Raw genomic sequence first — 17,281 nt, forward strand, 5'->3', positions numbered from 1 at the left:
CAGTCAAAGATTCTGATAAAGGCCTCATTTCTAAAATATATAGAGAATTGACTCTAATTTATAAGAAATCAAGCCATTCTCCAATTGATAGTCAAAGAATATGAAGACAATTTTTGGATGAAGGAATGGAAACTAGTTCTAGCCATATGAAAAGATGCTCCAAATCATTATTAATCAGAGAAACACAAATTAAGACAACTCTGAGATACTACTACACACCTGTCAGATTGGCTAAGATGACAGGAAAAGATAATGCTGAATGTTGGGAGGGGATGTGGGAAAACTGGGAGACTGATGCATTGTTGGTGGAACTGTGAATACATCCAAGCCATTCTGGAAAGCAATTTGGAATTATGCCCAAAAAGTTATCAAACTGTGCATACTTTTTGATCCAGCAGTGTTACTACTGGGCTTATATCTCAAAGAGATCTTAAAGAAGGGAAAGGGACCTGTATGTGCAAAAATGTTTGTGGCAGCCCTTTTTGTAGTGGCTAGAAATTGGAAATTGAATGGATGCCCATCAATTGGAGAATGGCTGAATAAGTTGTAGTATATGAATATTATTGTTCTGTAAGAAATGACCAGCAGGATGATTTCAGAAAGGCCTGGAGAGACTTACATGAACTGATGCTGAGTGAAAGGAACAGAATCAGGAGATCATTATATATTTCAACAATAATACTATATGATGATCAATTCTGATGGACATGACTCTCTTCAATAATGAGATGAACCAAATCAGTTCCATTTGTTCAACAATGAAGAAAACCAGCTACACCCAGAGAAAGAACTATGGGAAATGAATATGAACCACAACATAGAATTTCCACTCCCTCTGTTTTTGCCTGCTTGCATTTTTGATTTCCTTCTCAGGTTATTTTTACCTTATGTCTAAGTCCGATTTTTCTTGTGCAGCAAAATAACTGTATGAATATGTATATATATATTGTATGTAACATATACTTTAACATATTTAACATACATGGGTCTGCCTGCCATCTAGGGGAGGGTGTGGGAGGAAGGGGGAAAAGTTGAAAAAGAGGGTTTTGCAAGGTTCAATGCTGAAAAAAATACCCATGCATATATCTTGTAAATAAAAAGCTATAATAATAAAAAAAAAAAATCACCCCTTTAAAAGCCATAGATCAATCCCCAAAAGTTTTGGATCTTGTTTCATTCTTGTCACTTTCTTTGATGAAATTATCTATTGTTTCTATGTTGTTGTTTTTTTTTAAATCACTCTTTTGGCATTAAATTATTATTATTATTATTATTTTTTTATTTAATAGCCTTTTATTTACAGGATATATACATGGGTAACTTTACAGCATTAACAACTGCCAAACCTCTTGTTCCAATTTTTCACCTCTTACCCCTCCCCCACCCCCTCCCCTAGATTGGCATTAAATTATTATGCTTTCTATGCAACTTTAAATTCTTTCTCTGAAAGCTCCCCCCACCCCACCCCTTTTTTTTTTTTTTTTTTTTTTTTTTTTTTTTTTTTTGCATTTTGGTCAGTGATGGATATGGCTAGTATTACTGTTTTTCTGAGTTTATTAGGTTTTTATGCCACAGTACAATGAGTTTTTTAAAAATATAGTGCACAGCTGAGAACATGTATATTACTCTGTATTTACATTCCATTATCCTCAAATATTTTAATTTTCCTTTTTTTTTTGTCCTGTTTTTAGGACATTTTAAATTTAGGATTTAAAATTTTTGTCCTGTTTATCTTTTTTTGTTACATTTGTCTCTAAATCATGTTAGTCAACTATTGGATATTTCTTAAAGGGATTTGTTAACAACAAATCTGTAGTCTAGAATGTCTATAATCAGAATTTTTGAATAGCACTGATAAAATCCATCCCTTTGATTTTAGACTGAGTTTGGTCACAAGGCTGATTTCTAAATTTTCTAGTATTTTGCACATAAAAAGCATTAGTGCTACTTTTTTTTTTTTGACGCACAATAATAGAATTCCTCCAATTAGTTTATTTCCAATAAAATACAAAAATAACTTTTCAAATGATTAAGGTGTTTATAGTTATAGCAGAGCCCTCAAAAAACTTCTCCCTAACAAAGTAGTTCGCTATCCTTTTTGCTTATCGCATGACAATGTTCCCAAGTGATTTGTTCCAAATAAGTAGTTCTATTTGCCTAAGACAGCATGAAAATTTTCATCATCTTTTTATATATTTTGCCAATTGCATATTGCAAAGCCAGCGCTAGCAATATTTGCTATTGAGAATTTTACCTATTTAGATCAGAACTTTTTTGCTTTTCCAACATTTAACCTTAATTTTGCTTTTCACGGGTGACGCATACTGATAACGAAAAGATGGGCAAAATTCTTAATGTGCAGATAGAAGGCGGAGAAGAGAGAACAGAGAGGTGGCAGGGGAAGATGGTTTTGTCTGAAAGCAGCTTATGGCTTTGATTAAAGATTCAGAGAGAACGAAACTTGCTGTCCACTTTCCAGAAAGCTAAAGTAACTCCTCCTAGTTCCCAGAGAGCTGTTGATTCAATATTCTGCTGGACTGCAGAGGTCTGGGTCGAGGAAGGCTCGCCACTCATGTCTTTCAGCAGCTGTTCCATCACCTTCAAGCACCGAGAGGCTGACGCTACGTTCCTTTATCTTCGGCGGTGAGAGCCACTGCACCGTTCTCTTTGGTAGCCGCCAGCTGTTATCTTTGACAAGAATCAGCTTTGTCCCGCAGAAAGCCCACCCGAGTTAGAATCCGAGGGCTCCGTGCTCTGACTGCCGCTCACTTCCTCGGGCGCCCTCCCTGGCCAAAAGACGGGCTGGGCGGGGCCGATCGCTCTCTGACAGGATTTAATCCACATCCCTGCAGCTTCCCACAGCGGTTCCGAGCCATAGAAAAGGCACCGTTTATCCAAGCAGAGGGCCCACGTTCAAACCCCAATCCCGCCACTGAGTGGACAACCTGTGCGGGATTCAAATTTGCTGGTGTCCGCAACCCGACAGCAAGAGAGATTCTATCGCCCTAGACTAGCAGCGTCTCCCACCTAAAAAGTCGTTTTGCGGCCGAAAAGCGCACCCCGGCCTCTCTTCTGCGCCTGCGCACCTCGCGCCTCCGCCTCCTCCCCCGCCCTCACGCCACGCCGCGCTTGCGCAGTGCTTCCCCCACGTGTGCTCTCTGGGTGTTGTGTGCGGGTGCCGCTGAGCTCCCGGAGATCTGCAACTTTGGTGTCCGAGCCTTCTCGGCTGCTCTGTACGCAGACTTCCGAGTCTCGCAGCTGGCGCCGCAGTCATGGGCAAGAGCAAGAACAAGCGTTTCAAACGGCCCCCGTTCTCTCCCACCGGTGAGTGTGAAGCAGCGGAGAACGAGGAGCCCGGAATGGACGACTCGCCGGCAGTGGAGCTCCTTGAGAAGGTGAAAAAAACAGCCTAATTTGATAGCCCCCTTTCTCTCCGCTTCCTTTCCTTTCCCTCCCCGCTCCTTGCCGCACGGGGGCGCGTGGAGAGGCTAAGACTGACACGTTCTTCCCCAGCTTCTGCGCCCCCGCCCCCCGCTCTCTGCTGTCTTCCCCTCCCTCCTTTCCGGACGTCCTCCCCACCGTCTGTCCCCTCCTCCTTTGCGTTTTCCCTGGACGCTGAACACCCCGTGCCCTTGTTCCCGCAGCTCCAGCACCCGACCGCCGAGGTCCGCGAGTGCGCTTGTGCGGGGTTGGCGCGGCTAGCGCAGCAGCAGCCCGCCATCTCGGCCCTCACTCGGAGGGATGCGGTTCGGCAGCTCGGGCCGCTGCTGCTGGACGCCAGCCTGGCGGTGCGGGAGACCGCGGCCGGCGCGCTGCGGTGAGTGGGACGGCCCGCGGGGGGATGGGGGGGGGGGGCTGGGCTGCCCTCACCTCCCCCCCTCAGGTGAGGCAGTCGTGGTAGCTCAGAGGGGAGGAGGCGGGGGCCGGGCGAGGAGGCATTGTCGGCTTCCTGGGGGAGGCCGGGCCAAGTTGCGAGCGGGGAGGATTGTGGGAAGCCTCTGCCCCTGGGATGAACCAGGTGAGCGTGGGGCTCAGCGTTCCTCCTCACAGTCTCCTCAGCTGAGCCCGAGGAGAGCACGGATTTTAGGGACCTTCGTTCCCTTTGGAGGGGGGGTAACTGAACCAGCTGCCCCTAGGGGTGGGCAAAGCTCCCCCGTTTCTCTCAAGATTTTGGCTTACCAGTTTCACCCTCTATCTGCTAGGACCTTTCGCCCCACTAACGTTATCCAGTATTTGGTTTGTAATGCCTGTTACGTACTCTTTTTTTTTTTTTTTTTTAGATTATTTATTTTTAATAACTTTTTATTGACAGAACCCCTGCCAGGGTAATTTTTTACAACATTATCCCTTGCACTCACTTCTGTTCCGACTTTTCCCCTCCCTCCCTCCACCCCCTTCCCCAGATGGCAAGCAGTCCCATACATGTTAAATAGGTTACTGTATATCCTAGATACAATATGTGTGTGCAGAACCAAACAGTTCTCTTGTTGCACAGGAAGAATTGGATTCAGAAGGTAAAAATAACCCTGGAAGAACAAAAATGCAAACAGTTTACATTCATTTCCCAGTGTTCTTTCTTTGGGTGTAGCTGCTTCTGTCCATCATTGATCAATTGAAACTGAGTTAGATCTTCTCTTTGTCAAAGAAATCCACTTCCATCAGAATACATCTTCATACAGTATCGTTGTTAAAGTATAAAATGATCTCCTGGTTCTGCTCATTTCACTCAGCATCAGTTAATGTAAGTCTCTCCAGGCCTCTCTGTATTCATCCTGCTGGTCATTTCTTACAGAACAATAATATTCCATAACATTCATATACCACAATTTATCCAACCATTCTCCAATTGATGGGCATCCACTCAGTTTCCAGTTTCTAGCCACTACAAACAGGGCTGCCACAAACATTTTGGCACATACAGGTCCCTTTCCCTTCTTTAGTATCTCTTTGGGGCATAAGCCCAGTAGTAACACTGCTGGGTCAAAGGGTATGCGCAGTTTGATAACTTTTTGAGCATAGTTCCAAATCATTCTCCAGAATGGTTGGATTCGTTCACACTCCACCATCAGTGCATCAGTGTCCCAGTTTTCCCGCATCCCCTCCAACAATCATCATTATTTTTTCCTGTCATCTTAGCCAATCTGACAGGTGTGTAGTGGTATCTCAGTGTTGTCTTAATTTGCATTTCTCTGATTAATAATGATTTGGAACACTTTTTTCATATACCTACTCTTGTACTTTATATTTAGCAGGAGGCAGCAAGATGGTGTAGTGGATAAAGTGCTGGACTTTGAGTCTCACTGCTACTTCAGACAAGAGTTAGGTGATCTCGGGCAATCATTTAACTTCCTAATTTCAGTTAATTACATCCCATTGCTGTCTTTATGTAATTTACAATCTTTGAAAGTTGCCAGTGGCACAGAAAAGTTAAATGCTTTTCTAAGGCTAGTACGGATGGTTAAGAGGAGCAACTTGAACATAGGTTTTACAGACTAAAGAATGGTCCTTTATCTACTACACTATGATGATTTCCTGTAGTGTTAGAATCTTAAGAGTTTAAAGAAGTCTGAGGACACCAAGGTTCTGAAACTTAACATCCTCATTATGGACAGGTGGTCACCCAACTACTTCTTGTATCCTCTCAAAATATAACTTTGTAAAATTTAAATGTTATTATTTTTTTTCAGTTAACCCTGTTCCACACCTTCCTCCCACTGGGAAAAAACATTTTTTTTTATAATAGTTTTTTTTTAATTTTCAAAGTAAATGCAAAGATAGCTTTCAACATTTTCCCTTGCAAAATCTTGTTCCAAATTTTTTTCCCTACCTCTCCCTTCCCTTAGATAGCAAGTAACTACTATATAGTTAAACATGTACAATTCTTCTAAACATATTTCCACATTTATCATGCTGCAGAAGAAAAACCAAAAAGGAAAAAAGTGAGAAAGAAAAAAATCAAGCAAACACCAAAAAAAAGTGAAAATGTTGTGATCCATATTCAGGCTCCCTTTGAATGCAGATGCTCTTTCCATTATAAGTCTATTGGAATTGGCATTAATCACCTCATTGTTGAAAAGAGCCAATTTCATCACAACACAACAGATTCTTTAAGAAAATATGCATAATCAGGCAAAATATCCCTGCATTAGCCATGTCCAAAAAATATATTTTATTATACATCCTGAGTCCATCAAATTAGTGAATAGCATCCTTCATTGTCAGTTCTCTAAATTTGTAACTGTGTTGATCTAAGTTACTAAATCTTTCAGAGTTGTTTATCCTTACCTTGTCATTATTGACAAGTACATTGTTATCCTGGTTTTGCTCACTTCCCTTATATGAATCTTCTCAGGTTTTTCCGAAATCATCCCTTCATTCTAGCACAATAGTATTCCCTTATTTATATAAAGTAATTTCTTAGGCCATTTTTCAATTGATCAACATCCCCTTAGTTTCCAATTCTTTGCCTACACCTTGCTCTACACCAAAATCTGCTGTAAATATTTTCTCATGTATGGATCCTTTTTTCCTTTTTCTTTGATCCTTTTGACTTCTTGGCTTATTACACGATGTAGCTGGATTTGGACATATACATAGTTTAGTAACTTTGGGAGTATAGTTCTGAATTGCTTTCCAGAATAACTAGACCAGTTCACAGCTCCACTAACAGTGCATAAATGTGCCTGTTTTCCTACAAGCCTCTTTACAGTATTTGTTATTTTCTATTTACATCAACTTTGCCAGTCTGAGTGTGTTATTTTCTATTTACATCAACTTTGCCAGTCTGAGTGTGAGATAGAACTTCAGAATTGATTTAATTTTCATTTTTTAATTATTGATAATTCTTCCATCTGACAAATTCTTTTAGTGATAATTTGCATGTCTCCGCAGTTCCCCTTCAGATCTTTTCTTCTCCAAACTAAACTTGCCTCTTCTCTTAAACTCGACCTCTTGGGACAAAATTTCTAGTTCCCTCACCATTCTAGTCCTCTTCATTCTCTTTAGCATGTCTTTGTCCCACCTACAATGTAGCTAAGGAAATAATTTAGAACTGTTTAAAATAGGAATGTTTCAGAAGTAGGTAAACAATATTATGTAACACTTGATTCAAGAATGGAATGGTCATTTTAACTCCTTGTTTAGAAATCTCAGTGCTTGTGGAGGTTTTGAAGTTTGTGATGACATGGTTACCAAGGACATCATGACACCACTTGTTGCGCTATTAAAAGAGGTATGTATTTTTAAAAATACATGTTAATGATTATGGATGGCATTCTAAAATTATAAAGTTTTTGAAAATATAAACTTAAGTAATTTTGTCATTGTGAAATAAAAAAAGTTATTCAGTATTTCAAACAAGATTCTTGGTTCTCTTGTACAGTGTTCTGTGGGACTTTTGGTACCTTTCTAGTAAAGAACTAACATAAGTGAAGGAATATTTATTATCCTACTTCCTTTCCTTTCACCCTATTTTTAATAGTCCCTATTTTCCTCTTTTGGAGATAGCTTGATGATTTACACCCCCCCCCCCAAAAAAAAAAAAAAATTAGAATGTTTTGTTTTTTAGAACTCTTAACTTCTAGTAAATGTTACTGAAAAGATAAAAGACTGCTTTCCTCCATGATTTATCATCCTGACATAAAACCTTTATGTAATTGTTGTCTTAGAAAAATTGATTCTCATAGTGACCTGGAAAAAGTGAAATTTCTTCAGGCAGTTCTCTGAATTTATATGACTGATCTAACTTCATTTGATAATTCAGCAGTCATCTAATTTTCTTTTTTTAAATAATTTTTTGAATTGCCTCTGAAGTGCTACTTTTATATCATTTCATGATTTGTATTTAAAAATAAACTTCTGATAGTACATGCTATTTATATTCCCTTTTAAAGAGTATATTGTGTTACCAGTAAAATTTTCCGTCTTTGCATATACCTTTATTGGGTTTCAAAAAGGGGAAAACAAAGTAAATCAAAAGACAAAAACCATTTGACCTTCCCTATTCCCTTCCCCTCCCAACAAATTTTACCCAAAGTTTTCACAAGTCATTCAACTTCATTGATTATATCTCTAGCCATTGTAAGCTACTCAAATATTATAAAAAGAAATAGGATAAGATATATGGAAAAAAGTCATAAGTTTTTTTATCAGTAAAATTATTTTGCCATCTTTGTTATATAGGTCAGTTTTCTTAGTTTTAAATTTTCTTTGAAATTAAACATGTTTATATCCATATTCTATTGTGGCTTGTAGATATTTCATTTTCATTTGTTTATCCTAAAAAGGGAAATAGATGTGGTGAAACTAACACAAGATAATTTGGCTTTCTTAATCACCCATATCACTATTTTTGATCCATTCCTGTTTTATACTAGCTTTTTTGTTCAAATTTTTATGAAACAAGGAACTAATTGTAACATTTGGTTACAGTGTAGTGTTGGATTAGATTCTCCTGAAGTCTCTTTGAAGAACAAAGAACTGAATAAAAATTATGTTGAAGACATAGCTAATGAGGCTGTGAATGTACTATGGAATATATGGTAAGAGTATTCTTTCCATTTAGTAGACTTCCTACAATTACCTCGTTTACCACTTTTTTTTTTTTTTTTTTGGGAAACTGACCCCTTGGTGGAATTTACTGTGGTCTTATATATGGTTCAACCCCTATCTCTTTGTTCATAACAGCAACTTCTTTCATTTCCACTTCCCTACTTCTCTTGCCCTGGAGCTGGTTATTGTCATTGCCAGGAAAATACACCATTATAATGACACTTGGCCCTCCCTTGGTTTTTTTGCCCTCATCCCCCAGCTTGTCATCTCATTGCTCATTACTTTTTTTTTGGGGGGGGGGGGGTATAGCAGTAATTTTAAGGAATTTGATCATGAAATGTTCTGCTTGGTCCTAATTCTCTCCTGAGGGCCAAGTAGAATGTGATAGAAAATTCCTTTTCCACATGACACCTCTTCAGACAGTAGTGCTTCTGCGCCAAATCTTTTGCAGACTCAAATTACTTGTCTGACATGTCAGGCAGGGCAAAGTAAATATGAGTAGAAAGAAAAAGAGACTAAGAGTATTCTCAGAATTGCTTCTCTGCTATTCAGTAACCAGTATTCCCAGTAACCAGAAAACCATGTGTTTGATCTTTCATTTCATATCTATGGAAGTTGTAGCCAGTAGAAATGATAATGGATATACCATTGGAAACATGCATTAACTGTTTTTTCCCCCCACTTCATTTTTTTTTCCCCTCCATTTGAGTGTTGGTATAATAGGTAAACAGTTTTTTCATTTATATCTTCTGACTCTGAAGAGTAATATTTTTTTTCTGTTGAAAAGAAATCTAGAAATCTTCCTATAAGTCAAAAAATCTTTATTAACAAACTGTAGTCCTCCTTAATTCATTATAAAAGTTGTAAATTCATTTATTCCCGGGGGAAAAAATTGGAGGAAGCTAGATAGAATGATATCTAAAATGAACAGCTCTGAATACAATGTGTAATATTTATTACATAGAAAATGGAAATTTATTGCTTTGTAGTTTGAATCCTCTCTTGTTCTTATGTACACAGGGCCGTGTTTCTTTTCTTTTTCTATTTTGTATTTAAATCTAAAATAAATTTTTAAAAAAATGATATTTAAAGATGGGAACTGAATGCAGTGTTCCACTGCTTCTTCTGCTGACCTCATTCCTTTCATATTAAGAAAGAGTTTTAGATCTAACAAACTGATAATAAGAATAACTTTGGAAGGTAGCAAAAAATAATTGAAAGCATTTCTTTTATTTAATCAAATAATGAATGCTTTATTAAATATTAAAGATCTGCATTTAATGAATATAGGAAGGCTTTCTGTCTGAACATAAAACTAAAACCACATATATTTGTTCTTTATTGTAACAAATCAAAAAACAAATGAAGAAAACATCTTTTAAATATTTCCCTTAATAGCTTTTAATTTTTCCAAATACATGCAGTTTTCAACATTCACCTTTGCAATACCTTGTATTCTAAATTTTTCTTTCTCCCTTTTTTATGATCTTTTTGAGCTATAGACCCCACAAAGCCTCTGTTGGATCAAAGGGTGTCTGCAGTTTGATAACTCTTGGAGCATAGTTCCAAATTGCTCAGACTGGTTGGATCAGCTCACAACTCTATCACCAATGCATTAGTGTCCTAGTTTTCCCACATCCCCTCCAACATTTCTCATTATCTTTTCCCGTCATCTTGGCCAATCTGAGAGATGTGAAGTGGTACCTCAGACTTGTTTTAATTTGCATTTCTCTAATCAATAGTGATTTAGTTTTTTTTTCATATAATTAAAGATTAATTTCATTGTTTAAAAGTTGTCTTCATATCTTTTGAACATTTATCGATTGGGAAATGACTTCCTTTCTTCCTTTCTCTCTTCTTTCCTTTCCTTTCTTGCAATTGGTGTTAAGTGACTTGCGTAGGGTCACGCAGCCAAGAAGTGCTAAGTGTCTGAGATCAGATTTGAACTTGGCCCCTCCTAACTTCAGGGCTGGTGCTTCATCCATTGTGCCACTTAGCTATTCTGCTACTATGTTTATATCCTTTCAGCACCTAGCAGCTAATTATGACATGGAAGTGGCCCTCAGTTCTCAAAATTTATGCCAGTAAAGAGCAAGCTCTGGCAGGTTTTATCATTTTGTAATAGATGTCATGTAAACCTAGCTAAGTGCATACAGAGTAGTAGCCTATCGCCAGAAAATTGTCTGGTTTTTTATTTTTTTTATTTTGGCTGTACCAATTTATGATAACCAAGTCCTGATTATGAAAAAGTTATCATTTTTATATACATATATACAAATAGATTGTATGATGAACTTAGTGGATCTTTTTTGAAATATGAAGTAAGATTCATTTGAAAGTGTCATCTACTAATTTTTGCCACTTTGCATCAATTCTACCTCAACATAATTTCTCATTTATCCACTCCCAAACCCCTCTTCTTTTTATCCACTCCCAAACCCCTCTTCTTCAGGTCCTTTCACCTCTCACGTAGATTATTACAATAGCCTAATTTATTTCCCTGCTTTTTAGTGTTTGTGTTTTCTAGTTTATTCTCTATTATTGCCATAACAATTTCCAAAACCATAGATCTAATGGGTATTACTCCCCTACTCAGAAACTTCCCAGCCTGGCATTTTAGACCTTCTCTTTTCACATTGTTTTACATATTCATCTTCTAGGCACTGTGGACTACTAAATATTCCTTTTAGCATATCATCTTCTGCCTCAGTGCATTCAACCCAGACATTTCTCCCTCATTCCTGGAACACAGTTTTTCCTCAATCTACCTCAAAATCTTTATATATATATTTAACACTCAACTACTGTGCCATAGACTAAGAAGCTTTTCCTGATTTCTATGGTTAATATATTCTTTTTCCCTCTTAAGTAACTTTGTATATATTTCTTTGTCTATATGTTGTGATCCTGCAGTTTGACTATTTGAAAGATTTCATTTTCTTTGAACCTGTGCCACCTAGCACAATAATTTGTATATAATAAAACACTTGTTATATTTTTATGAAATTGAAATTGTAAAAATATTTCAGTGGCTCTAGTTTCATCAGCATTGGTGCTCTTTTTTGACAGGGTTTGTAATCCTTCCACACCTTATTGGATATTTTTATGAGTATCTGTAGACAAAATTTACTGTCCTCTTGGTGAGAGGACTCCTTATTAGGAGGCTTTGAACCTGGCTGTTTCTTAAATGCCTAAGTTTATACTAATAGTATAATATGAACCAAAGGCCAAGTCCTTGTCACAGTAAGATATAGCCATAGGAATTCAGTGGAAACCTTAAAGTGGCAGAATTCCAACTCTAGCATTTTTGTTGAAGAACATAATCGTTTTCTCTCTGTGTATAGACATATTTATAAAAGGATAATTGTGATATAGATATCCATACTGGATGGATAGTTGAATGGAGGAGCTATGTTTTATTAGTGAAAATTTTAGTCATCTTTGTCAAGGATAGAAACTTTAAACCATTATTATTTTTAAAGACACTGTTTCCGACCATAGATTCTGCCTGCATTTTAAACTATAATTGAACTTGTATACATTATTCAAAGTTATTTCTGTTTGCCTTTTTTTACTTTTTAATTTTCTTGTGATAAATCCATGTGATAATTTTAGAATTTTAAACTTATTACCTAATATTCAGTCTACTTGAAGTTTGGCAAATGTCATGGTTTTTTATTCACTAAAATTTGTTAGTTCATGGGATTATATGTGTTTGTTTTTTCCATGTTAAAATGTGAATAGTAAAACTTTTTTTCCCCCCCTTCAATTTAGTGAATGCAGTAGTAGAGCAGTATCTATATTCAACAAAGAAGGGTGCTTGGAGATTGTATTAAAGTATTTAAGTAGGTTTTCCACCAATGTTGACCTGGCTATTTCAGTAGGTAAGTGAAGAAAAAGTGATGGTTTATTAAGTATTTACAGTATAGTCTGGGAGGAAAAAAAAGTTTTCATAGTTATATGTTTATTATATTTTTTAATGTATAAAAAGCAAAAGTTTTTAGTTTATTCTTTTGTATTTGCATATATATGAATCACCACCACTCTCACTTTAGGAGTTATGGAATCATTTGAACATTTGAGTTCTTGTTTTCTACCACTCTCTGATATACTCAGTTTCTCCTGATATTTGTATTCCTATTACAAAGGAATGTCTATGTTCCACAAAGATCACTGAGAAGAGAAACTGAAACCTATTTTTCCTCTCCCAATCTAGAAGAGGTGAGAGAAAGAAAAATATGAGGGTGAGAAGAGTTAGAAATATTCTAATTGGGAATAGAATGAGTATGTACTTACCCTTTATCCTAAAAGAGTGGTAGCATTTAGCTGCTCCTTGATTCAGCTGTTTGTTTTCCCTGACAAGGTCAAGGTACATTCTGCTTAGGTCCTGTTTGGCAAGAAGGAATGTTTTTTTTTATGGGAGGACAAGAAGTTTGTGGAACAAATCATACTGGGAAAAGTTATGAATTTTCTTCAAAATGGAGATAATATAGGAGAATTATTTAAGGGAAAAATACTATTGGTGAGGTATTTTTTAATTTTAAATGCTTCAAAATAAATTTTCATTGATAGGGTTATTTCTGTATCACCACATGTCTTTCTTCCTCCAGGATGCCATTAAGGGTGTTTTTTAAGTAAGGTAAAGTTATACTAGCAGTTATTAGGCTTTAAAAGAAACCATATAACAACTAATTTTTAAAAGTGAATTTAAGGAATTTTAATAAAAGTTGTCAGCTTTATAAAATTAAAATCTAGCTTTTCACATCTTCGCTTTTGTCCTTTGTTGACAACAGATCTCTTTAATTAACAATAAACAATTATATCATATCTCTTTAAGTCTTTTTCCCAACTGAAGTCCTTTGATGCAATTTCAAGTGCTTCATTGTGGTGTTTGATAAAAGTTTTGGACTTGGAGTCTGTATTTAAGTCCTGCTTCTGACATTTAGTTCACTATCTGATCTGGGGTCAGTCACTTAATGTTTTTGTTGTCATTTCCTTATCTGTAAAATGGAGATATTGATACTTCTGGTGTATCTACCTTGGAATCTTTTTGTGAGTTTTAAATGATATAATGAAAATAAAACACCTTGAAGACCTTAATGAGTTATATAAAGTCACCAATTTTTAATTATTTTCATTTTGCTGTTCAGTGAATTAGATGTTCATTTAATCTTAAAGCTCTTGTTTTGAAAAAATAAGGCTAATATAAAATTAGTTAAGAAATCTACTGGACCATAAGGCCTATTTTAATATAACATTCCTTATATTGCAATGTGGTATGATTCTCCTCGAGCTTGTGATTTTTACTTCTTCAGAAAGGTTAATTTAATTAAATTTGAAGGAGTAAAACATTACAAATCTCAGAACTTATTTTGGGAAACAGTAGATTAGAGCCAGATCACATAAAAAAATTGTTTCCTTATTGATCTGTGGAGACTTTTAGAAAATTAAAAAAAAATTGATTAGATTTAGTTTGGTATTTGCACTACTGGAGATTTTCAAGAAACAAACAAATTTACCCTTTTTTTCTGTTGAATAAAAGTGGTCTTAAGTTCTCAAAGGCTGAGAATACCAAAAATACCCCGGTAGTGAATTAGTGTTAAGTGATAAGAATGTGGTTTGATTCCTTTCTTTTGGGCAGCCTGGAGTAGAAGCACTAAAGGAATTATAATGATTTCACTAAATTAAAATCTCAGCTATTTGTAAATGTGATCATATTTTTACATGAGTTTATGTCATTCATATAAGCTATTTTTAATGAAGTTTTAGCTTTAATAAAATCATACCGCAATTCAGAAACCTTTGAAACCTAATACGTACTTTCTTAAAAGCACCTGTTAATATTGCTATTTTGTAGCTAGAATTGTACCAAAAAAATCAAGCTAAACATGAATAGAAAAAATAAAAGGTGTTCTTGATTTTTTTTTAAGTTGTCCAGTTGTTATATATTAAAGCAGATTTTATTTTTTTCATTTGTTCATTTTTTGTCTCTACAGCATTTTGTTTACAAGCGGTGACAGAGGATAACCCAGAACTCTTAAAATCTTTTACTGCTCCAGCTCTGCAGGTTCTGGAATCAGCAATGTTGTCACCCATCACTTCTATGAAACACACTCTTCTGAAAACATTAGTGGCAGGTATAATTTTAGTATAAGGGAATAATAGTATGTCCTTTGTTTCTTTTTGGATTAATTTTTTTTGTTGTTTTGTTTTGGTTTTTTTTGAGGTAGTTAGGGTTAAGTCACTTGTCAAGGTCACATAACTACTGTTTTCATTGTGTACTTATCTAATATAAGCACATCAAGAGAAGAATTATATTTTATCAAGAGAAGGAAAGCCTTGAGATAGAGGAAGCTGCCATTGACTTGAAGTTTATTGATATTTAATGTAAGCATGACATGTAATGAGACTGAGTACTGAAATTACACCTCGTTTTAAAGTATCCAATGTCTTATGGAAATGGCACTGCTTACAGATCTCAGTCAACAAGCAATAAGTGCCTTCTCTATACTAGGCCTTATATCGGGCACTAGTGATACACAGATGAAAGTCCTTCTCTTTAAGGAATTTATTTTCTATCACGGTAGATAATATGTGATAATATAAAATAAATAGAAAATAGTTTGGTAAGAACCTAGGAGATCCTATAATGATATGGCACTAAAGTTACACTCTGAAAGAAACTAAGGACTCTTAAAGACAGGTGAAGAGAAGAATTCATTCTAGGCATGGGTTACTGTGGGCAAGCCAGTGAGGGGGACAGGTGGATGACAAAGTGTGGGGTAGCTAATAGACACAGTGGGAGTATAGTTAGATGGCATAATGAAGGAAGTTAAATAAATCTGTGGGGGCACTGCTAGATGGCACAGAGGGGACATTTATTTGGCACAATGCAACCAGCAGTTGACACAATGCTTGGTACCTAAATGTCACATTAAGGGTAACTATATGGCACAGTGAGGAGAGCTAGATGGCATAGTGGGGGGCGTAGCTAGTTTTGGTACAATTAGGTCAGATAGTTGGCACAGTGCTAGCACCTAAATGTCACATTGGGTACAACTAGATGGTACTGTGTGGTGCAGATAGTACAATGGGGGCTGATAGATGGCACAGTTGGGGCAACCCATTAGAAGGGATAAGCTTGATGGCACACCAGGGGGAAATAAATGGCAGAGTAGCAGCTGCTAGAGACCACATGGAGGGCAGCTAGCTGGTACAGTGGAGGTAGGGAGTTTGCACTATTGGACTAGCAGTTGGCTAGCCATTTAGATGTCATATTGGGCAATTAGATGGTCCATTTGGGGCAACTAGATAATACAGAAAGCTAGTTAAAATAGTTGGAGAATAGATAGGTGGCACCGATTGGAGCAGGTACATGCCACACTGAGGGCATCTACATGGCTCAGTTGGGGACAATCAGATGGTACCCGTGGCAACTAGATGGCCAAAGTGGTGGATAGCTGTATATCAGAGTAGATGTCACAGTGGGTGTAGCAAGATTCCACAGTGGGGGACAGCTCAGAGGAAGTACAGTAGGAAGGAGTTAGATGGCACAATGAGACATAGCTAGATGGCACGGGGAGACAGCTTGATAGCACCATGATGGGTAGAGGGGGCAGCTAGATATGACAGTGGAGGCAGCTAATAGACACAGTGGGGGGACAATTAGATGGTATAGTGAAGGAAGCTAGATAAAACGGGGATAACTAGATGGCACAGAAGGGGGCAGATACTTGACACAATGGGGCCACCAGTTGACACAATACTGATACTTAGATGTCATATTGAGGGCAATTAGAGGGCATAGTGGAGACTACTAGAAGGAATAAATGGAATGTTCTGTGTAAGAATTAGCAAGAAAGCCAATTTTGCTCTCCCCTAATAGAGTTTGAATGAAAGTAATATCTAATAAAGTAGGAAAGCCAGATTGTGAAAGGCTTTAGATAATAACCAGAGGGGTTTTGTTTGATCTTAGAAATAAATTAAAGCTAGTGGAGTTTATTAGGCAGAGGAGTGACATATGATGATTCATTGTTTTTATGCTCATGATTTTTTTGTCTTAGGGACAGTATGGAACCTAAAGGATATTCTTCCCTCCAAGAGTCAAGCAGATACCATAAATGCACTCCTGAAGATTTTCTCTGATGTTTTAGAAATAGATGTTGGGGAAGTTGTTATTCAGATGAAGGAAGCTGAAACTCAAAGGTTAAATGCTGCTGCAGAGACTGAGACGGAGCAAACAGAAGAAATGAATGGTGATAATTTGAATGAAGATGATGAAATGGAAGACGTTCCCCACAAAAGAAAAGTCAGAAGGAAAACTTTCATTTCAGATCTACTTCCAGTAAGTTAAGTGGGTGCCAACTTTAATTAATCCATCCCTTTCCTTTGATTTTCCTTCACTGATTTTCCAATGAAATTAACTTCTAAAATCATCTCTCTCATATTTCCATGAAAATCCCATAAGGTATGAATTGGAAAACATTTGGTGGGATAATATATTATCAGGCTCAAGTGTTGCTTGATATTTTACTGAAATACTTTCTAACATAGAGTTCGGAATCTTTTTCATTTTCAAAATCTTTCTAATTTTTTAAATTAAAGATTTTTATTTTCAAAATATTCATGGATAGTTTTCACCATTCACCCTTACAAAACCTTGTGTTGTAAATTTTTTCCTTCCCTTCACCCTCCCCTAGCAGGCAGGTGATCTAATATATGTTAAATATGT

General features: G+C 36.8%; 1 protein-coding gene across 2 annotated transcripts in view; it reads left to right on the forward strand.

Annotated features, from left to right (window-relative positions):
- The first annotated feature begins 3,103 nt into the window (after nt 1-3,103).
- Nucleotides 3,104-17,281, forward strand: part of HEATR3 (HEAT repeat containing 3) — a 42,985-nt gene continuing 28,807 nt past the window's right edge. Inside the window, exons 1-7 of one of the 2 annotated variants that reach the window (XM_031954457.1) lie at nt 3,104-3,395; nt 3,645-3,817; nt 7,144-7,231; nt 8,431-8,540; nt 12,325-12,434; nt 14,547-14,687; nt 16,614-16,894. In XM_031954457.1, coding sequence (XP_031810317.1) covers nt 3,273-3,395; nt 3,645-3,817; nt 7,144-7,231; nt 8,431-8,540; nt 12,325-12,434; nt 14,547-14,687; nt 16,614-16,894 — 1,026 coding nt within the window. In that variant the 5' untranslated portion in view covers nt 3,104-3,272. Of the gene's footprint in view, nt 3,396-3,644; nt 3,818-7,143; nt 7,232-8,430; nt 8,541-12,324; nt 12,435-14,546; nt 14,688-16,613; nt 16,895-17,281 lie in introns of those variants that run through there. The other variant, XM_031954458.1, reaches the window with a different exon arrangement.

Source organism: Sarcophilus harrisii, chromosome 2, assembly GCF_902635505.1.
Source record: "Sarcophilus harrisii chromosome 2, mSarHar1.11, whole genome shotgun sequence".
In the NCBI taxonomy this organism is placed as follows: Eukaryota; Metazoa; Chordata; class Mammalia; order Dasyuromorphia; family Dasyuridae; genus Sarcophilus; species Sarcophilus harrisii.